Source organism: Hypomesus nipponensis, chromosome 8, assembly GCF_054491055.1.
Source record: "Hypomesus nipponensis isolate SF chromosome 8, ASM5449105v1, whole genome shotgun sequence".
NCBI classification, from domain to species: domain Eukaryota; kingdom Metazoa; phylum Chordata; class Actinopteri; order Osmeriformes; family Osmeridae; genus Hypomesus; species Hypomesus nipponensis.
The window spans coordinates 16,398,891-16,422,704 of NC_140368.1; the positions used below are offsets into that span (position 1 = coordinate 16,398,891).

The 23,814-nt window shown below is 42.6% G+C and overlaps 2 protein-coding genes and 1 long non-coding RNA gene across 17 annotated transcripts in view; 1 reads left to right on the forward strand and 2 right to left on the reverse strand.

Annotated features, from left to right (window-relative positions):
- The window catches only part of slc35d4 (solute carrier family 35 member D4), a 68,880-nt gene that overhangs the window by 30,041 nt on the left and 15,025 nt on the right, over nucleotides 1–23,814 (forward strand). For 6 of the 9 annotated variants that reach the window (XM_084703866.1, XM_084703864.1, XM_084703867.1 and 3 more), the window contains 7 exons: nucleotides 6,931–6,979; nucleotides 7,335–7,380; nucleotides 7,769–7,804; nucleotides 8,703–8,737; nucleotides 11,206–11,275; nucleotides 21,764–21,857; nucleotides 22,832–22,896. In XM_084703866.1, coding sequence (XP_084559992.1) covers nucleotides 6,931–6,979; nucleotides 7,335–7,380; nucleotides 7,769–7,804; nucleotides 8,703–8,737; nucleotides 11,206–11,275; nucleotides 21,764–21,857; nucleotides 22,832–22,896 — 395 coding nt within the window. Of the gene's footprint in view, nucleotides 1–3,475; nucleotides 4,617–6,930; nucleotides 6,980–7,334; nucleotides 7,381–7,768; nucleotides 7,805–8,702; nucleotides 8,738–11,205; nucleotides 11,276–21,763; nucleotides 21,858–22,831; nucleotides 22,897–23,046; nucleotides 23,670–23,814 lie in introns of those variants that run through there. The other 3 variants (XM_084703862.1, XM_084703863.1, XM_084703869.1) reach the window with 3 other exon arrangements.
- Nucleotides 21,697–23,120, reverse strand: LOC146275333 (uncharacterized). Its single transcript, XR_014766395.1, has 3 exons — nucleotides 23,041–23,120; nucleotides 22,854–22,911; nucleotides 21,697–21,848 (listed from the first exon to the last, which is right to left on the reverse strand). It is a non-coding gene; the product is annotated as an uncharacterized LOC146275333 (long non-coding RNA).
- The window catches only part of rbbp8 (retinoblastoma binding protein 8), a 40,481-nt gene continuing 40,211 nt past the window's right edge, over nucleotides 23,545–23,814 (reverse strand). For all 7 annotated transcript variants that reach the window (XM_084703855.1, XM_084703854.1, XM_084703853.1 and 4 more), the window contains exon 19: nucleotides 23,545–23,770. In XM_084703855.1, the coding sequence (XP_084559981.1) occupies nucleotides 23,670–23,770 (101 nt within the window). In that variant the 3' untranslated portion in view covers nucleotides 23,545–23,669. The remainder of the gene's footprint in view (nucleotides 23,771–23,814) is intronic.

The following is a 23,814-nucleotide window of genomic DNA, read 5'->3' on the forward strand; positions in this document are numbered from 1 at the left end:
TCCGACATACAGTGTGAAAGCATTGGTAAATTGGGCAATACAAATCAATTGTTTTGGTCTTGGTTGAGCTTGTGTGTAAAAGAAGTTCAAGCATTTAAGATTTGTGTTTATTCTATGCATTTTGTGTCAAAGCAACAAGACATTTGTTAAATGTATAGCCAACACAGACGGATGTTGTGCTAACCGTGTCAAGAAGAAGTGTTACGGAAACTTGTTAAAAGTATTGAAAACATTGTCATCGCGATTGTAAAATACAAAAAAATATTATTTATATAGGGCTAGCACAATTCATACACAATGGAAATTCCAAGTGCTTTACAAATGAGCAGAAGTGTAAGTGTAGTGTGTATTTATAAAAAAATAAAAATAATACATGTGTAAAATTATGAAAATTATTAGTTGGAAAACTATAAAGGAGAGAAATATTCAATTTTAAATTAGAACGGACAAAAAAAGGTATAACTACTTATTTTGCGCAAACATGTCAGCTCTCAATTGTGCGTAAGAGTGCTCTTGGGTGTGCGTAAATTCTGTTCTTACCTTAGAACAAATCCCAAATAAGAAAACATTGGTGAGTGCCAGAATCTTCGTGAAAACTGCGTAAATGGGGTTTGAGAACAAATTTGTTGGTAAGAACATTCGGTGAATGAGGCCCATTGGGTCCAGCAAACCATTCTTAAGTACCGTTGTACTCCCGGAAGTGTGTCTTGATCTTTTTCTTGAAGGTGGGGAGACAGTCAGTGTCTCTGATGGAGGTGGGGAGTTGATTCCACCACTGACAGACAGAGATTCCTGCCGTTATAGTTACATTAGATTCTACCTCCGTCTGAATGAATTGCAAGATTACCACACAACTACAAGGTGGCACAAGGGACGTCATAGAACAGGATTAACTTCTGCAGTAGAACAACAGCGCTGAGAAACCAAATTTGTCTTAATTTTGTATTATCCATTGCTATATCCTAATGCAAGTTGTATTTTTTTTTAACAAGAACTGGAATTTCAGTCAAGACACGTGATTGATTTCACCATTTATTCACATACATGAAAAATAGGTTTAACATTGGCGGAATGGATGTACATGTGGAAGCGCTCCCTGCCGTCACTGCAGCATGCATGACATGAGGCAGGGAGCAACAAGTTAAATCCCCAAAACACAGACACTCCGCCAGTCTATACTATGTGCAGAGCAGAGCGTCGCTCTTCCTGAGCCACAGGAAAACCACATTACATCCCACTATTTACTAGTGACAAAAAACAAGGCGTTTTCTGGATGCCCAGGTCATGCCATCATTACATTTACATGTAAGCATTTAGCAGAAGCTTTTATCCAAAGCAATGTCACTGCCCTTACAAAAAGAAGTATATTAAAGTATACTAAAATATGGATAGTACACTTTTAGTTCACTTTTGATATACTTTTAAGAAGTATACCTAGAAAATAATTCACTTTTGATATACTTTTAAGGATGCTTTGAAAATAGTTCACATAGTTTCTGCTGGAACAGTCTCTGTTTCTGGGCGGTGAACCCCAGACACCGTTGGCTCACTGGAGCTTAGTCTGTCCTCCTCAGCCGCCATTTGACTCTCCTCTGTACATTCCTGACTCCTGGTAAGTATTTGATCCACATGTCTCCTGACCACTGCACCATTGCCTACCCTGACCTTAAAGGAGACAGGACCAGTCACTGAGTCTATAAATCCTGGGATCCACTTAGGTCCCTGACTTAAGTTTCGTGTAAGGACCAGGTCCCACTCTGCGAAGCCTCTGTCCTTGGCATGTTTGTCATGGTCCTGTTTTTGCTTGTTTTGTTTACCTTCCACCTTCCTTTTTAGATCTGGATGAGTCCAGAGTGGAGCGTAGCCTACGACCCACTAACATTTCAGCTGGTGAATATGGAAGCAAATCGTGACCAAAATTTAAATTTAAATGAATTTCCAGAAATGCATTTTCCTTTTAAGAACATGGCTGCAAAATCGTTACCACAATTCAAATGCATTTCCAGAAATGCACAACGAACGAAAAAGCATTCTGAGCGGTGACGTCAGTAGTTGTCTTCTTCTGCTCACTGCTGACCGAGCTACCCATCTTGTTCGGTAGGGGGCGGTGTGCACATCTGCATTACATCAGAATCAGAAAGGGTTTTATTCGCCATGAAAGTTTGCACAGGAATTTACTTTGGTGGAAGGTGCATACATTAAACATATAGGAATCTTAAAACTTAAATATGTAGACTAACTATACAAAATGAGCAAAGTCTAGCTAATACTAAGGGGATTTAGAATAAAATTTAAGTAGCCATAATTTACAATCTAACGTAAAGATACATTGCAAATGTGCCGGGAAATTGATTGAATTGCCGGGTCTTTAGAGGAAGCATCATAGATCATGGCACTCCCTCAAATTGTGCAAACACTGTCAGAATTAGCTGAGCAGGTAGAATCTAATAATATATCTGAGTAATCTGATAAACAAGTCATAGAGAGCTTGGCTGCATACTCTGCCGTCACAGATTTACACATTAATGAGGTTGTCATAGTTTGAAGCTGTGGAGCCTCAAACGACCAACCATCAACATCCCGTTTGAGTCCATTGAAAGCAATTTATTAAATGGTTTAAAAATAAAGGAAATGGCGGAGCTGTTCGGCGTAGGCCACCGCCCCCTACCGAACAAGATGGGTAGCTCGGTCAGCAGGGAGCTGAAGAAGAGCGGCTACTGACGTCACTCTGCTGCGCCGCTCTGAATGCTTTTTCGTTCATTGTGCATTTCTGGAAATGCATTTGAATTTGAATTGTGGTCACGATTTTGCAGCCACGTTCTTAAAATGAAAATGCATTTCTGGAATAAAATTTGAATCGTGGTCACGATTTTGCAGCCACGTTCTTAAAATGAAAATGCATTTCTGGAAATGCATTTGAATTTGAATTGTGGTCACGATTTGCTTCCACAGGTGAAAGTCCTGTTGTCAATTTAGGTGTTATTCTGTAGGCAAACAATGCCCTGGACACCCTTGCTGATATACTCCCCCCTGCACTTTTTTTCATAATCTCCTTGAAGGTCTGTACAGCTCGTTCCGCCAATCCATTTGATGAAGGATGATATGGGGCTGAGGTAACATGCACTATCCCGTTATTTCTAAAGAAGTCTTGTGTTTCAGCGCTTACAAAACAAGTTGCATTGTCGCTCACTACCATCTCTGGTATCCCTTGGTTACTAAAACTCCATAGTAGTGATAGATGAAGCAGAATTCACTGGGTACACATCCATCCATTTTGAATGTGCACTGATGATGATCAAGAACATCTTCCTAAGAAATGGGCCTGCATAATCCATGTGCAATCTCCTCCAGGGCTTCTCGGGAAATTCTCATGGGTGCAGTGGAGCCGCTGCTGGAGCTTTCCTGTGTTCCTGACAGACGGTACAGGTCCTAACTAGACTCTCAATCTCTTCATCCATTTTTGGCCACCACACATAACTCCTTGCCAATGCTTTCATTCTTGAGACCCCCGGGTGACTCTGATGTAGTTGCTGTAATGTAACTTAACGTGCTGGCTGTAGCAAAACCACTCGTGCTCCCCACAACACACAACCATCTTGCACGCTCAACTCTGTTTTCCTAACTGCGTATGGTGCAAATTCAGCTCCCTCTGTCGTTCTCTGACCCAACACAGTACTGGATCTTTACCTGTCCAAGTGCTTACTTGTTCTGATGTCACTAATCCCAGGTCTGTGTCATCAGAACTCGGTCCTCTTGAGCTTTGATGCTGTGTGTAAACCGCAACGGAAGACGGCTCAAAGCATCCGCGTTCCTGTGGTACTTTCCTGCCTTGTATATGATTTCGTACTCATACCCCCTCAAGGTCACGGCCCATCTCTGGATTCTTGGAGAACCCATCTGTGGCACTGCCTTCATTTCATTAAAAAGAGCCAGTAACGGTTTGTGATCTGTGCATATGGTAAACTTCCTGCCATATATGTATTTGTGGAACCTTTGTACTCCAAACATTACAGATAACTCCTCTTTGTCCAGCTGAGAGTAGTTATTTTCTGCTGCATTCAGTATCCTGGACATAAACCCTATTGGTCTTTCTGTCCCGTCCAACATACGGTGTGACAGCACTGCCCCCACACCGTAGGGCGATGCGTCACAAGAGAGAATGAGGTCTTTCCCTGCATCATAGTGAACCAACACCTCTGATGACTGCATTAGTTCCTTTGAGTGGATAAATGATGCCTGCTGCTTCTCCCCCCACTGACATGATAGTGTGTGAAGAGGAGCTAACACGGTATAGGTTTGGCAAAAACCTGTTAAAATTGTTGAGCAGTCCCAAATAAGCCTTTAGCTCAATCACATTAGTAGGAGCTGGTGCATCTTGAATTGCTTGTACCTTGTCGTTCAGGGGATGGATGCCTGTTGCATCCACTCTATGTCCTAAGAACACAGCCTCATTCCCCATGAAGGTACACTTACTCCGCTTCAGACGCAAGCTTGCAGTTTTGATCAGTCCTCCCTGTCACCAGGATGTCATCCAGGTAAATGGCCACATGCGGAATTCCTTGGAGAACCCCCTCAATCGTTCTTTGAAAAATAGCAGGGCTGCTAGACACCAAAAGGTAAACGTTTATACATAAACAAACCCTTGTGTGTGTTTACTGTACAGTATGTCTTTGAGTTCTCGTCCAATGTGACATGGTATTTACTTGCCCTTTTGGCGAGGGCACAGATCAGGATGCGTCCCCCGCAGGCTAACTGCAGCATGCAGATATTGCAATCAGTATAGCTACATACACTTACGTTGAAATCGATACAGGGCTTTCTGCCAACAGCGGATGACTGGTTGGGCCCTATACCGTCCTCCGCCCGCCCTTGCTGCAGCCTGTGTGGGGCCTCATTGTTTTACAGCCGACACATATTGCAGTTCTTTGACATGGGTTTACCGAGAGCCAGGGATTTGCAAACAAAGGAGGGTGGGCCGGTGTGCCCGGTAAACACTCAATCGAGGTCCCTTGCCGACCAGTCTAGCCACGCATTTATTCCTGGAGGTGTAGGCATGTATTCCGGCCTTCGCAGACAGGCATTGTGGTACGCTACTACGCTCAGAACATAGTTTTGCAGTAGGCCATGTAGTGCCTATGGGGAGTCTGTTAGGACTCCCTGATTAGTAATCCTGGCAATTTCATGCCTTTTGTTACATAAATTCACATTCAGTAACCGTACCCGCTGGTTTTCATGCAGACCATCACACAAGCTCTTCTTGAAGACAAACATACAGGCCAAATCAGACAGTCATGCCAGGTAATCGTCCAGCTCGATACTTTACTCGGGGAAACACATCGCACAGCGTATCACGGTAGGTTACACGCCGGCAACGTTCAATTCGGCCAAAGTTCTTACACATCCTAAGGCCGCTGCCTTTCAGTAATACGGATTCCTAGAAAGTATGCTGAAGTATTGCATTCCTCTTCTCACGAAAGGACACATTTCTTGAGAATGGCCCTCTCAGTCACGTGGTGCATAATCATACGGTCCCCAAAAGCGCAAGTTATTTTTTCTGAAACAGTAGCTAGCTAGCTTTATTTAGCTTCTGGGCTAAGTTAGCTAGCATAATACTCGTAGCAATGCTACTACCATGCTAGTGTTACTCGTTAGCCTTCTCATTAGTACATTTTGAAGCCATACTAAAGCGTTTGTGCCCTAGTTTTTGTCCATCGGAAAATATTCAGTTGGAATGTTCAAAATCACATATATGCGACGTTATGCTGCAAGACCCGCATTTGAATGATCACATATGTCCGAAGCTACTCCTTAACGGGTTAAATAGCATTCACAAACAAAGTGTTTCTACTGTCGTTTTCTTATAAAAATGTGCTATAAGCCACATAGAAATATAAGCTGCACCACCACAAGAAACATTTTAAATCGGGGTATAAACCGCGGCTTTAACTTGAAAAATACCATAATCTGTGCACATGATTGCATTACATTAAATGTCAAAACTGGCACTCTACTAAACGAACTACGGTGTGAAACCTATCTATAATGACGAGTATCGGCTGATGGGTCAGGTGGCTGACTGGTTGGGAGTCGGGCTATTAATCAGAAGGTTGTTGGTTCGATTCCCGGCCATGCAAAATAACGTTGTGTCCTTGGGCAAGGCACTTCACCCTACTTGCCTCGGGAAGAATGTCCCTGTACTTACTGTACATCCATCTGGATAAGAGCGTCTGCTAAATGACCAAATGTAATGTAATTGATAGCTCACACGCTAAGATTTATTTTGAATCCAATGTTTGACAATTGCCAGGGAAATCTTTGCTCAGGCCGCACTATTTGTCACATTAATTATGTATAATTTCATGCAAGTTTTAGACTCCCCCCCCCCCCCTTAATATTTAGTAATATATTTTGAATCTGTTTTGGCATTCAATGCAGATGAAAAGCTAATGCTGGACCAACTATATTTTAGGAGTTCAGTTTCATCTGATGCTTGATGAATGGCATAAATGACTCAACATGTTAGGAGGATGTGATGGAGGATAGTTAAGTTGGTCCGCTCTTCCCTAACCAGAATGAAATGCTTTCATCAATGCCAGGTTAGGCCATTAACAAGCCACCTAGCCAAAACATGGATAAGTACTGCTGTTGGTTGGCTGTGCCCTGACTATGGTCATATTTGATATGGTGACAGTACCAAAGATTGCGTGCAAATACGATTGACAACCATTGAAAGAAAGTTGTTGAAAGGAAAAAGTTCCTTTTAGTTATTTTTAGCTAAAAGTTAGTTAACACCAAATCTTGGATAATTTAAGTGTCATCTGAATCCGAAAATGGCAATTGCAATCACAATGTAATTTGTATTGAAATGTTTGACTTAATTAATTGTACTGTGACTTCTCATACTGAAGACTAATTTATTTATTTTTTCAGTTTGACCAAGCTGGTTACACATGGGGCGTGATCCACCTGTGCTCTCTTGGTATGTGTCTCCAGAAGGAACTGAACCTGCTCATCGGGCTTCAGAATGTACACTTGCAGGGATATTGAAATGCATATGCAGAGGAGGGTGACGTTCAAATAACTTTTAGGAAATGACAAATCTTGGAAAGTACATTTCAGTAGAAAATTGCTGTGTAACTTGGTTGCCAGATTGATGACTAAGATCACATTTCACAGTATTTGTAGTCTGACACAAATTACTTGGGGCTAGAGTTTCACCATAGCTAATTGAAGGTTTAAATTAGACATTTTGGGGGAAGTACTTTAAAATGAGGTTGTACACAATGTTTTAGTCCCACTGGTAGTAGAGGTAGTATGCTGTTTCTCTGTTCTAGGTGCATACAGAGTGTTCCAAACCCATTTCAAACCCAACCATCTAAGGTAAACTTACATTTTATTGTTATTTTCACAACAATATATTGCAATGTCTTTTGGTACTTCAACTGACACATCCCAAAGAAAATCAGTTTGGTAGTTCTTAAGTTGCCTCATAAGGGTGCATCACTTAAGGCCAAGATATACTCCAGTTTCGTACGTGTACAGAAGCAAGAGTTACGTACACATGCAGCATCGTACATACTAGTGCACAGTGCCCTGATAAAATTGGTGGCACATACAGATTCCAGGAATTATAGATGGGGCATAATGCCCGCAATAACGTCGATGACGCACAGATTTCTGGAATTATAGATAGTGCAGTGCCTGTGATGCAGCTGGTGATGACAGTTCTTAATATTAAGATGTTTTTTTTTTGTTTGTTTTTTTTCAGTGATATTGAACAACATTATGTCAACTATTTGATCAGGTAAAAATTGTATTATTGTATATAATTTATATATTTGTAAATAAACTATTAAACACTAGAAATGTGAAAAGTGGGATATGCTATATAGAGACATTGATTACCATATTTCTTCGATTAAACGCTGCAGCGTTTATTATTTATATGTTCATTTTTGGAGGGTGTTTATTCAAGGGCGGCGTTTGCTCGAGGGCGCTGTTTAATTAGTTAGATTTAGTGAATTGTAGCTGCAGTGCGGCGATAGACAAACAAAGAATAGGAAGGAAGTCAAACACAAAGCCTAGTGTGAAATTGAAGCCGCGCATGTGTCTACTTTGTGTAGAAATCTGAAGCACAATGCCGAAACGTTCTTACACTTAAGCCTTAAAACAGAAATCTGTGCAGAAAGCACTCGCCAGCAGCAACATATCTGTAGCAGGAGAATTTGGGGTTGATGAAAGGCAAATTCGCGAGTGGCAAAGTCAGCTACCTCGCTATATTGTACACTTATGATTTGCTTGTGAAATAAATACTGTGTTTTAATTTAAATAAATACAAATATAACCAATTAAATCAGATTTTTTTTGGTGCCGCGTTTAATTGGGGGCCGCATTTATTACACCATGTGCATTTTTGGTGCGGCATTTATTTGAGGGCTGCATTTAATCAAAGAAATAAGGTAATTGAGCTAAGGACCACAGTAGGAATGTAAAAAGTACCACAATGTAAGAAATACAGTTGAATCTAGGTTTTCAAACAACATATGACTTGAATCGTGAGGCTCTATGTAGACTAAAGAAAATGGGTGAAAATGTTTTTTTTATGAAATATGTAAAGAGACAGTGGAAGCTTTAAAACACCCTTGTTGGTTAACAATACATGTGTATGAGTTCTGTTTTGATTGTTTTATATGTTTCTCAAGTGTGCTGCTTCTAGCCTTAGCGGCACACCCAACTGGTAAGTACAAGTGCAATTAATATTTGGCCCTGATTTATTGAACATTAAAACATCTCTTTCTGGTTCTATTTAGTTAATAATGCATACATCTATCTAATCAGGAGTGCAGTGCATCTGGAAAGTATTCACAGCACTTTTTCCACATGTTACGTTACAGCTGTATTCCAAAATGGATTAAAAATATTTTTTCTCTTTAAATTGTACACACAATAACCCATAATGATGTGCCTAGGCAAATGTGAAAAAATATTATTTGAAATTTTTGCTAAATCTATTACAAATAGAAAACAAAAAAAATCACATGTACATAAGTAGTCACAGCCTTTGCCATAACACTCAACATTGAGCTCAGGTGCATCCTGTTTCCACTGATCATCCTTGAGATGTTTCAACAACTTGATTGGAGTCTACCTGTGGTAAATTCAGTTGATTGGACATGATTTGTAAATGTGCATACCTGTCTATATAAGCACAAATAAAGCCAATAAGTCCTGTGGGCATGTTTTTCAGTGGCAGGAACTGGGAGACTTGTCAAGATAGAGGGAAAGATTAATGCAGCAATGTACAGAGACATCCTTGATAACCTATTCTGGACCTCAGACTGGGGCAAATGTTCATCTTCCTAAGCACACAGCCAAGATAACAAAGGAGGGGCTTCAGGACAATTCTGAACAACTTAAGTGGCCCAGCCAGAGCCCAGACTTGAACCTGACTGCCATCTGAAAATGGCTGTGCACCAATCTCCCCATCCAACCTGATGGAGCTTGACAGGTCCTGCAAAGATGAATGGGAGAAACATAATAGGTGTGCCAAGCTTGTAGCATCATACTCAATAAGACTTGAGGCTGTAATTGCTGCCAAACAAAGGTGCTTCAACAAAGGATGGGGCAAAGGTTTTGAATACTTATGTACATGTTATATTTTTGTTCTTAATTTTTGCAAATCTATGAAAAATATGAACAAACTTTTTTCACTTTGTCATTATGGGATAAGGCTGTAACATAACAATGTGGAAAAAGTGAAGCACTGTGAACATTTTCCAGATGCACTGTATGTAAACCCTACCCAACCAGGGAAAGGTAGAAGCCTACACACATGTAGCAGATCCTCATTTTGTCTTCCATGTGTGCATCTAGAGGTCTAGCTACTCCACCAAAAGGCCTTTACAAAACCTTTTGCCATGGTTGCTCCTAGCTGACGAGGACACTCATGATCTCTGCTAAATGTGTGTAGCCTCTCAGGACACCCAGGATAGCTGGGTGGCTGTGCTACAGCTGCACTACTCTGCTTGTCAGCTGACTAGATGTTGTAGTGTCTACTTTGAAGTTGGAGTATAAGAATTCAATGGACTAAAACTCAAGCAGTACCCCTGTGTTGGTCCAAAGACAGCCAACAGTTCTCTCCAAGACGATAACACAAGATCTGTCTCCAGATGACAGTGTCATTAGTGATGGGTCTGTGGATGTGGTTTCTTAGGAAGATGAAGCTGTGTCTGGCCCCTGGTGTCCTCCCAGGCACTGGACCTCCTTTACTGAGGCACTGCCTCTACAGCCAGCAGGCATATCCAGGGAGCAGATGACGGCAGCGGTAAAAAAAAATCCCTATCCTGGATGACAGAGCATGCCTTCCCCTTGTCTCCTGGTGAAGCAGACGCCAAGCTACATCTGGCCAGGAGCCGTCTGTGGTATCCTGTTTTGGCTCCTATCGTGGCAAGCTTTTTACTGGCCTGCGTCCAAAAAAGTCAAACAAGCTTCCTCTCCTTGATCCATTGGTCTCCACTAGGCCCAGCTAATTGGAGTGTCAGGATCAGCTGGAATTAACCTTCACAACCTCATCCAGGCACCTAGTGATGCAGCAGATTCAGGGAACAACACTGTATTTGTTTATAGAGTTTTTTTTATTTTTATGCTTTATTAGACACCTACCAGGGTGCCATACATGCTATCTTGATTTCCTCTTGGCTCCCTTCACCTACAGGGATCATAGCTCACTCTTCAGGGGGGAAGGCATCTTTGGTTTGTCCCTTTTTGTTGAGTTGGAGGATGATTGTGCAGGTGCAGTTTAGACCTCAGTCTTGCTTAGTGTGCACACTGAGAACACCGGGGAAGGGTTCAGCATTTAAGTTGTCTTTTGATTGACAGGTCACTGTGGATGTGTGATAATGGACCTCACATTTACCATGTTTAACTTAAATCTGTGTTAACACGATGTGTTGGGCATGCAGGGTACAGTACACCACAAGGAAAGGAGAACACTGGTTACCAGAGTGACAGCTGTGGAGTTGTACCCTTACCTTACTGGATAGGGTCCCTCAGACTCCTGATTGGCTAGATGCATAGATGCGTTGCCTTGGCAACAGGGGTTTACAACGAGAAAAGCACCCTCTTTGGGACTATGCTACATTCATAGAACTGGTAACTATTTTGTAAAAGTCAAAATTACTTCAGACGAGTTCTATTGTTCTACAGGTGACCTCTTTGGGGCCTTGAAATTTCCCTTTCTCCTGTCCCTCCGATTTCAAAGTGGCTGCTGTGCCAGGTAAAATCTCCCTCTACTTCATAGTGAATTTAGAATATTGGTATCACGGTATTGCAATTACAGCTCTAAAATGTTTTTGTTGAACACAATATTTTATTTTTAGGCAACATATAACATTTTAGAACAGCAGTAAACACGTCAAGTTTTTTACTAAAAAGAACCATTATTGTTTAAATTGATCTTAAACACACACAGACGGTGGAAGACTTAAATAAAAGTAAATACGTGAAACCATCTAAATGTAGGCCTTAATTTTTTTACTAAACCGCAGAAATGTAGTAGCAGGGCTCTCAAGTTTTATCAAAATGTTTGAGTGAGATTACCATACCACATTTCTTATTGTCTGTTTTTTAACTCTGTATAACTCGAGAACTATCAACTCCCCTATGTCTCAGCATGAAAAATGAGTGATTTGAGGGACCTGTCTAGGCAAAAAAAAATATCTATGGCTCTGGTTTAACGTAACGTGTAACTATAGCTGCTGCTAGCTAGTTAATTAGCCGCGTTATCTGCCTCAGTCCGGTGAGGTTCGTGGCTGGGGAGGCACTGACTCTTTCAAAGTCCATCCATCCATCATCTACCGCTTGTCCGGGGATCGGGTCGCGGGGGCAGCGACCTAAGCAGGGAGGCCCAGACTTCCCTCTCCCCGGCCACTTCCACCAGCTCTTCCTGGGGGACCCCGAGGCGTTCCTAGGCCAGCCGAGAGACATAGTCCCTCCAGCGTGTCCTGGGTCTTCCCCGGGGCCTCTTTCCAGTGGGACGTGCCCGGAACACCTCACCAGGGAGGCGTCCAGGAGGCATCCTAATCAGATGCCTGAGCCACTTCAGCTGGCTCCTCTCGACGCGGAGGAGCAGCGGTTCTACTCTGAGCCCCTCCCGAATGACCGAACTTCTCACCCTATCTCTAAGGGAGAGCCCGGACACCCTGCGGAGAAAGCTCATTTCGGCCGCTTGTATTCGCGATCTCGTTCTTTCGGTCACTATCCATAGTTCGTGACCATAGGTGAGGGTAGGAACGTAGATCGACTGGTAAATAGAGAGCTTCGCCTTTCGACTCAGCTCCTTCTTCACCACGACGGACCGATGCAGAGCCCGCATCAATGCGGACGCCGCACCGATCCGCCTGTCGACCTCGCGCTCCATTCTTCCCTCACTCGTGAACAAGACCCCGAGATACTTGAACTCCTCCGCTTGGTTCAGGATCTCCTCCCCGACCCGGAGATGGCACTCCACCCTTTTCCGGTCGATTACCATGGCCTCAGATTTGGAGGTGCTGATTCGCATCCCAGCCGCTTCACATTCGGTTGCAAACCGCTCCAGTGAGAGCTGAAGGTCACGGCCCGATGAAGCCAACAGGACCACATCATCTGCAAAAAGCAGTGACCCGATCCTGAGGTCACCAAACGGACCCCCTCAACACCCTGTCTACGCCTAGAAATTCTGTCCATATAGGTAATGAACAGAATCGGTGACATAGGGCAGCCCTGGCGGAGTCCAACCCTCACCGGAAACAAGTTTGACTTACTACCGGTAATGTGGACCAAACTCTGGCACCGTTCGTACAGGGACCGGACAGCCCCGATCAGGGAATCTGGTACCCCATACTCTCGGAGCACCCCCCACATGAGCCCCCGAGGGACACGGTCGAACGCCTTTTCCAAATCCACAAAACGTGTAGACTGGTTGGGCGAACTCCCATGTGTGCGGAGCTTTTCAACCACCTCGGCGACCTCAGCCCCAGAGATAGAAGGGCCCCCCCCGATGTCCCCAGACTCTGCCTCCACGTCGGAAAGCGTGTTGGTGGAATTAAGGATGTCTTCGAAGTATTCCTTCCACCGATTCAGGACGTCCCCTGTCGAGGTCAGCAGCGCACCATCCGCACTGTATACAGTGTTGACAGAGCACTGCTTCCCCCTCCTGAGCCGCCGGATGGTGGTCCAGAACCTTTTTGAAGCCGTTCGGAAGTCATTCTCCATGGCCTCGCCGAACTCCTCCCATGCCCGGGTTTTTGCCTCCGCGACCGCCAAAGCCGCATACCGCTTGGCCTGCCGGTACACATCAGCTGCCTCAGGAGTCCTACCAGCCAATAAAGTCCAATAGGCCTCCTTCTTCAGCTTGACGGCATCCCTCACCTCCGGAGTCCACCACCGGGTCCGAGGGTTACCGCCGCAACATGCACCGACCGCCTTGCGGCCGCAGCTCCGGTCAGCCGCTTCAACAATGGAGGCCCGGAACATGGCCCATTCGGACTCAATGTCCCCGGCTCCCCCCGAGACATGATCGAAGCTCTCCCGGAGGTGGGAGTTGAAGCTCCTTCTGACAGAGGGTTCCGCCAGCCGTTCCCAGCAGACCCTCACATTACGTTTGGGCCTGCCAGGCCTGACCGGCGTCTTCCCCCACCATCGAAGCCAACTCACCACCAGGTGGTGATCAGTTGACAGCTCCGCCCCTCTCTTCACCCGAGTGTCCAAGACATGCGGCCCCAAGTCCGACGACACGACTACAAAGTCGATCATCGAACTGAGACCTCGGGTGTCCTGGTGCCAGGTGCACATATGAACACCCTTATGCTTGAACATGGTGTTTGTTATGGATAAGCCGTGTCTAGCACAGAAGACCAACAACAAGACACCACTCGGGTTCAGATCGGGGGGGCCGTTCCTCCCAATCACGCCCCTCCAGGTCTCACTGTCATTGCCCACATGAAGTCCCCCAGGAGGACGAGGGAATCCCCGGGAGGAGCGCTTTCCAGCACCCCCCCCAGAGACTCCAAAAAGGGTGGGTACTCTGAGCTGCTGTTTGGTGCATAAGCACAAACGACAGTGAGGACCTGTCCCCCCACCCGAAGGCGGAGGGAGGCTACCCTCTCGTCCACCGGGGTGAACCCCAATGTACAGGCGCCGAACCGAGGGGAAACAAGTATTCCCACCCCAGCTCGACGCCTCTCACCAAGGGCAACTCCAGAGTGGAAGAGAATCCAGCCCCTCTCAAGGAGACTGGTTCCGGAGCCTATGCTGTGCGTCGAGGCGAGGCCGACTATATCTAGCCGGAAACTCTCTACCTCGCGCACCAGCTCAGGCTCCTTTCCCGCCAGCGAGGTGACATTCCACGTCCCTAAAGCTAGCTTCTGCAGCCGAGGATCGGACCACCAAGGCCCCCGACCCCCATGACCCCTCCTGCGGATGGTGAGCCCACTGGAAGAGGGTCCCACGTTGTCTCTTCGGGCTGTGACCGACCGGGCCCCATGGGAAAAGGCCCGGCCACCAGGCGCTCGCCATCGAGCCCCACCCCCGGGCCTTACTCCAGGGGGGGGGCCCCGGTGACCCGCTTCCAGGCAGGGGCAACTGAGAACCATTTATGTTTTTCTTCATGGTTGGTTTTTTGAGCCATGCTTTGTCTGGTCTTTCACCTGGAACCTGTTTGCCTTGGGTGACCCTACCAGGGGCATAAAGCCCCCGACAACATAGCTTCCAGGATCACTAGGACACGCAAACCCCTCCACCGCGGTAAGGTGGTGACTCAAGGAGGGGTCTTTCAAAGTCAGATTTACAAATATATTAATTCAACAGAGTAGCATAAATTCACCATTTAACTGGCTGCTTGCACATTGATTAATGGTTATGTTTTATATCCCATATCAGCATTTTTTCAAATTAAGTCATAATTACGAGATACTAAATCGAAATTATGAGATACGTAAGTCATAATTATGAGATACTAACTACAGCGTTTTTTAATGCTCTGTACCGCTTGCCTACCCACAGTTCACGCTCGGAGGCGTGTCTGACAGGTTAATAGTATACAGAGTTGTAGTGCTCCAAGGTCACTGTTGTAGTAGTCATGGCCAAGCGTTCCTGTACTCACAATATCAAAATACTACTTTTACACAACATTTGTGTAAAAATATATCATATTTTACTGTACAAGATTACAGTGGACTACATGTTATGCCACCAGTCACTCAACCAGTCGTGTGTCGGCTGGGCTAGTGAGCTAGCAGTGGCACAGAACAGTCACGTAATGTGACGAGACTGAATTTAAAATATAAAACACTGACACTGACAACATCGGCAACCCTGCACCATTAATTATTATTTTAATGTAGTCTAATCGTAAATTCAGGCTCGTCACATAACGTGACTTTTTTCTGAACGGGAACGCTCGGCTTCATTGAAAATTAATTGGAAGCCGAAGCTCCGCGCCGCCCGCTCCGTAGTGGACACACACTAATCTCATAATTATGACTTAGTATCTCAATTTCGAGTTAGCATCTCATAATTATGATTTACGTATCTCATAATAATGACTTACGTATCTCCATTTCGACTTAGTATCTCATAATTATGACTTATGTATCTCAATTATGACTTAATTTGTCATCTTTATTTTTTATACTAGTGGAAATGGGCTTCCATTTGCTCTGCTTTGCCATCACAATTCCACAATTCATACTCATTCAATACAAAGTATATACAATCCACAACAAAGAACAAGTGTTGTTTTATTCTTTAAAATAATTTATTATCTTGTTTTAGGCTACATCATTTTTTTTTTTTTTTTCTTCTGTCCCGTCGTCTGAAGCAAATCTTTTAGCTCCGGCATCGGTCTTCCATGATTTATCACTTTCAGTTTTGATTGAAAGTCCAGTTTTGAGAAATGTTTATATATATATATATAAAATATTTATAATATAAATATTATATTATATATAATATTAAATTTTTGCAGTCAGGGCAAAACATAAAAATTAACTGACTGATGTGGTGCACTTGACATCTTCAAATTTTTTAGCTAGCATATTACCAGAGAATGTCTAATATGGGGAGAACTGGAAACTGGAAACTTCCGGCTTCTGAAGTGGTTGCAGTTCCACTTTAGTTCCATATGAGGACGCTAACGGGCGAGTGTAGAATGAATGGAGGTTTATGGAGCTATACCCCTACTTTTCTCAGGATAAAATGTTTTGTCTAGTAATTTGAATGTTGAATTCAAAAGGGGAGGCAAAAATAACACACTGCTGGCTGTAAAAAAAAAAAAATATATATCGCCTTTTAAAATGTCAATGATGTCATACACATCATATGGCCAGAGATACTGCTTTATGCCAAACTCTGTCACTTCCTTTTTTCTCTCGAGGCATCGACAACACAGCTGACAGGTTAGGCTCTCCCTGTCTATAGACCAATTATTTGTTTGTAAACATTCGGGATGCGCGCGCAATGTGGCTGCAGAAAACCGGGAAAGGATAGCACTTTAAATGGCAAAAGGACCACACGGATAATACAAATAGTTAGATTTAAAAAGACCAAAAGGGGCAAGGAGGACAGCCTTTAAGAGAGAAAGCAATTCCCCATTGATCTGTCGCATCAGAATTTTGATTCGGGTCATGAAAGTCTTGAAATTTGATTGAGAATGTCGCCCGGTACAGACCGCATAGTCGAGCGGCAACCATGTCATCATGTTATGTGACATTTGTCACAAAGTTCATGATTTTACAGTTTTACACTCAATTCTACATCTAAAAAGTCGAGCAGGGCAGCTTTCAAGATATATGGGAATTCTGCTCTTAGCCAGCTGGTCCGATTATTTTTCTGATTTGTTTAAACTGGCAATTTTACGTTAACCTCAGTCAGACTCGCTCACTGGCAGTGTGCACAATGTTGTATTTCACTCCATACTAAACCAGAAACGTCAGGGAGGACTGCCTAATATAGATACAAGCCTGATGAAGACAGCCAGCATCTCGGATTTCTTTAACCAAGCCTGTTTCATTCTTCATTTGCCTGAGAAAGTGACCTCCGTTAGCCAGGCTAGTTTCACTTGGTCAGGCTATTTAAGGGTATCGGGGTCAAGTGACTTTTGTGCATAGACAACTGAAACGTAAATGTATATGTCCAAAGGCCAAGAGTCTCAAAAAGTTCATATCAAGCCCTGCAATCCAGTGGCCAGAGATATATGATGACCTGATCGACACTCCAAGTGTAATAGATCGGGGAGAAGTTCGTCTTTTGCAACCGAAATGCGCAGTTGAGCCTGCTTGACAGTTGTGTGACGGACGTAGGGTGATAATTGGTCTATAAACATGCTAGAAAGAGTTTAGGTTTGCTAATGTTGTTGCTAATGCTCTGACATTCTGGTTCCGCTTCGAATGCCATCATTCGGGATCTCTGGTTGTAGTCAGTCCTTCACTAACCAATGAGCATTCATTAGCAAACTGCTAGCGTGTTATGGGCAGCAATGACTCACCCTGTAAGAAATCAAAAGGACAAGTACTTGTTCATTCAAATTTCTCAACGACAATCAGACGATCAGAAAGAGACAAATTTAGCCGTCTAGCTCCATAGACTCCCATTCATTTTGCACTGGCCCGCGATCACCCCCAGTGGAACTGCAACCAAATTCGGTACAATGGGGCTTAATAGGGAGTGGATAGGCTCTCCGTAGATGGGCTCTGATATTACTGACAATGCCATTTGTCTGTAATACATGAAGAAAAATAATAGCAGAACAAGCCTGTGTGCTCACACACACCCCCTTCAGTGAGGCAGAGGTATTGGCTGCCTCTCCCCCTTTTTCACTGCAGCGTTATGTAAGATCAGCAAGACTAATGTCATACACATACAACAGTACCAGTCAAAGGAAAATTTGTCCAAAATTTTGACTGGTACTGTACGTAAAATACATGACCTAGACTATGGAATGTGAGGACATATAATTAACGTTTGTACAAACATTACATTGGTGACATAGAGATCAAGTGCACATGTTCAAGATGAGCAAAAGAATTAGCAGCTAAACCCAGTTTGTGAGGGATTGCGCAATCCAAGAGGAGGCTCAGCGCGTCGCTGCATCCTTTCACGTCTTTCACCCGTATTTGAACAGGAAATACACAAATTCAGCGATATTGACTATAAAAATCATTGGAATGATTGGAATTATACAATAATTACATTTCTATCACAGATCAGTGGACAAATATAAATGTATTTTTCATCATAATATTTTTACATTTTTACTCCCCTGACCGCATGTCACTGCCTCAATCGGTATCATGCCAATAGTACTGTTCAAAGTTTATTTCACCAGTGCTAAACACTCTCTTAACTTGACAAATATTCATTTCAAGACAACGTTATCTTGAATTTAGCAAATACTGACAGGTGGTGCTCCCGTAGATGGGACATCATACGTATGGCCTCCTCTAGCACCCACTCTAAAACACTTCTTACAAGTTGTATTTCCTTCATCCGTGGACGTCTGAATGTTATCGGTAGGCTACTCGATAAATTCCCATATTGCAGGGCAGGGGTGATTCTAGGATCAGACCTTTAGGGGTGCTCACAAAGCACGGGGTCCAACACACTCACGCACACACACTGTGGTATGAGAAAGAGATACTATGGCCGAATCACAATACTCCCCCTTACCCCTAGCCCTTAATTTACCCCTTGTCCTTGGCCCTCGAAACTGAGGGGTAAGGGCTACATATCCCTAAGAAATGGGACGCCACTTGGTTACAGGTACGTCATCTAGCACGTATCGATATCTCCAAAGCAAGTAGTGTTATGCACTGGTACTAAACTAAATTCGCTGCTAATGGAGTTTACTTAAAACTGTAGACATGCTCGTCAAAGAAATTTGGGACTGTTGTGCAATTCAGCACTGTAACATTAGCATACCAAACTAGAGATTTTTAGAAACGTTTCAATTAGGAAAATGGTTGCAAATATATGTTCAGGACTGTGTATAACACAAAACAAGACTGTCAATTTTTTTATCAATTAATTAAGCCAAAAATATTACATTTATCGGATTCCCTGGATGATCAGGCCGCCATTGTTGCCGGTCGTGCAGTTTTCACATAAGTTCCCGATCTTACTTGGTTTTAAGGGTTCCATACCCCTTAGTCTTAGCCCTAACCCTAGCTCAAAAAGAGTATTGGGACACCAATAGCTCTCAAGGGAACGTGCAAAACTAAGGGGAAGGGGTAAGGGGGAGTATTAGGATTTGGCCTATATGTGTCCATGGTTTTTATTTACATTTCCAATCACTAAAACGTGACAATATGTAGTGGACCCATCTGACAATAGAGCTTCACCTGGACACAGTCAATATCAGCCAATCAAGCTGCAATGATGACATAATCTCTAATCAAGACTTCATTACATAATCACATACAAACTCTGGACAGCAGTTATGAACAAGGCATTAAAACCACATCCAAGAATGTGCTTAGCAGCTCATGTCTCACACTTTGAAGTGTTCCATGGTTTGGGGCCCACAATGAGAATGTGACATGAATACAGTGCCTTGCAAAACTCCTAAACCCCCTTGCTAATAATAGGCATGCAAACACGTCAAGGGTAAAAAAGGTGAGAAGGGGGTTCGCCGGGGGCTTTCTCCCCTGGAAGAAAATTTATTAAATTTTTAAGTTAAACACATGAATCTGGTGCTCTTGTAAACAATGTCATGTTATTTTAAGCATAAATAATGTTTTTGCATAAAATAATAAAAAACAATTCAACAGGACCTGTGTTGAACTACTTTAAAAAGCAAAAATCTAAAGCATCACTTTCTGTAAAGCTAACACACATTCACATTCAATAGACATCATTTTTAATATTGTATTAAAATAGTTTCTACTAGATGATGTAAGATGGGTCTGTAAACCTCTCCCCACTCTGCCTCTGGCTTTTAGGTTTAGGAATAAGGAGTGACGATTGGTTCCAGAGCCAGAGCCTGGGAAGCACAGATAAAATGCTGTGTAGGCCACGCCCACGACCCGCCACGACCCCCCCTGCCTGTAATAAATCCCTAATTTCACTGGATAACAATTAATACATTTATGTATTATTATGCAAAATATTGAATGAATGAAAAAACTAAGTATGTCCCTTTCTTCATGAACTACCAGCATCAAATTATGATAAACAATAATTATCTTTATTTTTTAATTATTATTTTTAGGGGTGCTGAGATGAAATTTAGGGGTGCTTGAGCACCCCTAAAAAGGGTCTAAATCGCCACTGTTGCAGGGAACGGTTCCAGAGGTGCACCTCCTTCAGCTAGTCTATACTTGGTGGTGACTGACTGCTTGCTCGCACCAACCGGAGGGTTACTTTCTCCGCGGCGTAAAACCTGAGGGATTACAGCACTCTCCGTCTGTAACGAGCTCATACCGCAGCAACGGTATAATGGAAAATTAGAGAGGTATTGAAACCAGGGGTGTAGCCAGAATAATCTTTTTGGATAGTCCTAGAAAAATATGGATAGGCATTTTTTCAGTTTTGTTTACTTTGCAACGTGCACAGCACATTATTTCATGATACAATTGTTTTATATTGTATATGCTACTTGGAGCCACTTCGATAGAGCCCAGGGGCGATTCTAGGATCAGACCTTTAGGGGGACTCAGCCCCTAATGAGAATGTGACTTGTGTTCTTAATCTGCGCCATGAAATTAACTACCTACTTCTCCTTTGGTTTTACTGGCAGACTACCAACTTTAAAGGTGCATGGCAACACTGCATATTAAACCTGTTTTAAGCCCTTTGAACCTGTAATTGTTTGTCATCTGTCACTAACAGACACGTTAGAGCACTAAAACTTATTTAAGATAATAATAAATAAATAATATATAGATTTTGTATTATTTTAGGGCTGCTGAGATGAAATGTAGGTGTGCTAGAGCACCCCTTAAGAGTCTAAAATCGCCACTGATGCATCCAATTATAATTCAGTATGTTTACACATATGAAAAGTACAACTGGTAACCAGCCCATGCCTTTAGTCACCATACCATTAACAAGGAAATGTTTCGCGTTTCATGTTATTTCGGTTGATTATTCCTCCCCTTCAATAACAACAATTAGTTTTGTATTTTATGTCGTTGGAAAGCCTGATTAATCAGCCTTACAACGAGGTACAGCTTGTAAGGATCGTGCATTCGTGGAATGAGCAACACAGTTAACCATGTGGGTAGCGGCCCAAAACATTCTTATGTGGGTATTCACTCTTGTTTTGAGCTTCAAGTGGGATCAGCTTGGGCGTGCTGTATGTGCCAGAGTGACCAACGCAAACATGTTGGCTGACTTGAAAATCCTGGTTGAGAAATGGGATGCCATCCCACAGCAGTGTGTGACCAGGCTGGTGACCAGCATGAGGAGGAGGTGCCAAGCTGTTGTGGCTGTGTATATGGCATAGCTTCCACACACTACTGAGGTCCATGACAGTGTAACATGAATAAAGTGTTAAAATTGCCAATATGTGTTGTTTTTTCCTTATTACTGTGGGAGTGCAATTATCCAATCCACCAAGAAACTCAAAACGAGAGTGAATACCAATTGGTATTAGTAAAGGAGAGGAATAATTGACCGAAATAACGTTTCCAAACTTTTTTTGAGGAGTTTATTACTCACATGTATAGACATCCATAATCCATTCCGCAGAATAACAGTGTATTAATAATGTGTCATTGTTACTCCACAGTGCTCTGCTGGGTTTTTTCCTGCTGCTGGCAACTGTCAAATTAAAGAGTGGATTGGCCTCTGAGCAGTGCAACATGTGGATCTTTCTGTCCAAGGTTAGGATTGTAAAAATAAATAGATCAAGGGTTAGGGTGCTTTAGATGTGCTAAACCACCATCAAAAGTACAGTTGTATGCAAAAGTTTAGGCACCCCTCTGAGGCTGCATGATAATTTACTGTCTTCACCAAAAAAGATCAATATAATATTGTAATATTCATTTTCTAGTTAACACTGAGTGCTGGGGTGTTTTCCAGACAAAGATATTTGGTGTAGCAGTATTTAGTCCAACACAACAGGTGTGTTGGAGCAGGGAAACATCTAAAACATGCAGGACAGGGGGTCCCTGAGGACAGGGTTGAGAACCACTGCACTAGGCATTTCATGCAGAGGAACAACTACAATGTTCTAGAATGGCCATCCCAGTCCCCAGACTTGAATATAATGGAAAATGTATGGGGTGACTTGAAGCCGGCTGTCCACGCTAGGCACCCATCAAATCTTACTTAATTGGAGATGTATTGTAAGGAAGAATGGTCCAAATTACCACAATCCAGAATACAGACACTCATCAGAGGCTATAAAGAAGCATATAGAGGCTGTTATTTTTGCAAAGGGAGGCTCTAGTAAATATTAATGTGAGTTCTGTTGGGGTGCCCAAATTTATGCACGTGTCTAATTCTCTTATGATGTGTATGGCATATTTTCTGTTAATCAAATAAACCTAATTTCACTGCTAAAATAACACTATCCATGATATGTGTATATATATGACAAAGACGTTCCTCATCCAAACGCCCAACAATTTATAGATGAAAGGAATGGAGATTATCAGGGGTGCCCAAACTTTTGCATACGACTGTAAAACATTCAGAAAAGTAAAAATCCATTATCAATGAGTGTCAAGAAAGTATTTTTGAATTGTTCCAATTGAGTAATAGCATGATACTCAATGATGTGAATCAACCTGCATGTTTTTTCATTAAGTTACAACAATGTATATTAATTTAATAACTTTTCTAATATGTTTAGGTGATGGCTATTTGCCTCTCACCATTTGTGTTCATATCTGATGTCAATACACCCTCCCTGGCATGGTGAGTATCTTGAACCTGAAAGCAGAACCAACCAGGTTTTACACTATGTAGCCAAATTTGCCTTGTACACGTTTACTTTTTTTTAACTATCTTTTGTTTCTTGCCAATGAAAATAAATGTAATGCTGTTTGAGGTACTACTCACGTAAAGTAAAATGTTGATTGATTCCAGTGTTGTCTTCAGCCACATTGGAGAGGTCCTGCTGGTGTACTCTGACAGGATTCTGCGATGACAAGTGTCACTACCTCTGTACATGCACTTCCATTATGATAATTATTTTTTCACTATGAATCCAAATGACAAATGTTTGCGCTTTGGAGTTTACCAAAATGAACATTTTCTTTGCTATTTTATATTACGTACTTGAGGTGAATTTGACAGCAGAAATTAATGAGAATCTATTGAGAGTCTATTTGTGTCATTGATGAAAGCATTTAATTCTGACAAGGGAAGTAAACCCATCTTGGTTCCCATTCTACACAAGAACCAACAATATGGTAAATACAAACTTGCGCTAGGTGTGGACACATTACCTCACAGACTCGTAACATGTTTAATTATTGATGTTGTTCTTTGTCTTGTAAGCCTTTTTATGGCCATGCAATGGTTCCTTTGCTCCTTCTTTGGGAAAGAGATGGCATTGGAAACTGGTATGCAATTAGTTTTATTGAAAAACGTGTTACAACTATAACATCAATTACAAAACATTTAGAAATTACAAAGTATTTATGTTTTACAAAAGAAAGAACTTTGTATAAAGACTACAAAAGTCATCATTGGTTCTTCTGCTCTTTAACCTTTGGGGAAAAGATGGCATTATAAGGTTGTCTTCTTCTAATGCGCTGCTCTGGCTGATTGTCTTCTTTAAAATAACCTGGAATAACAATGTTGCAGAAAAGCAGCGAAGAGGGATACAAA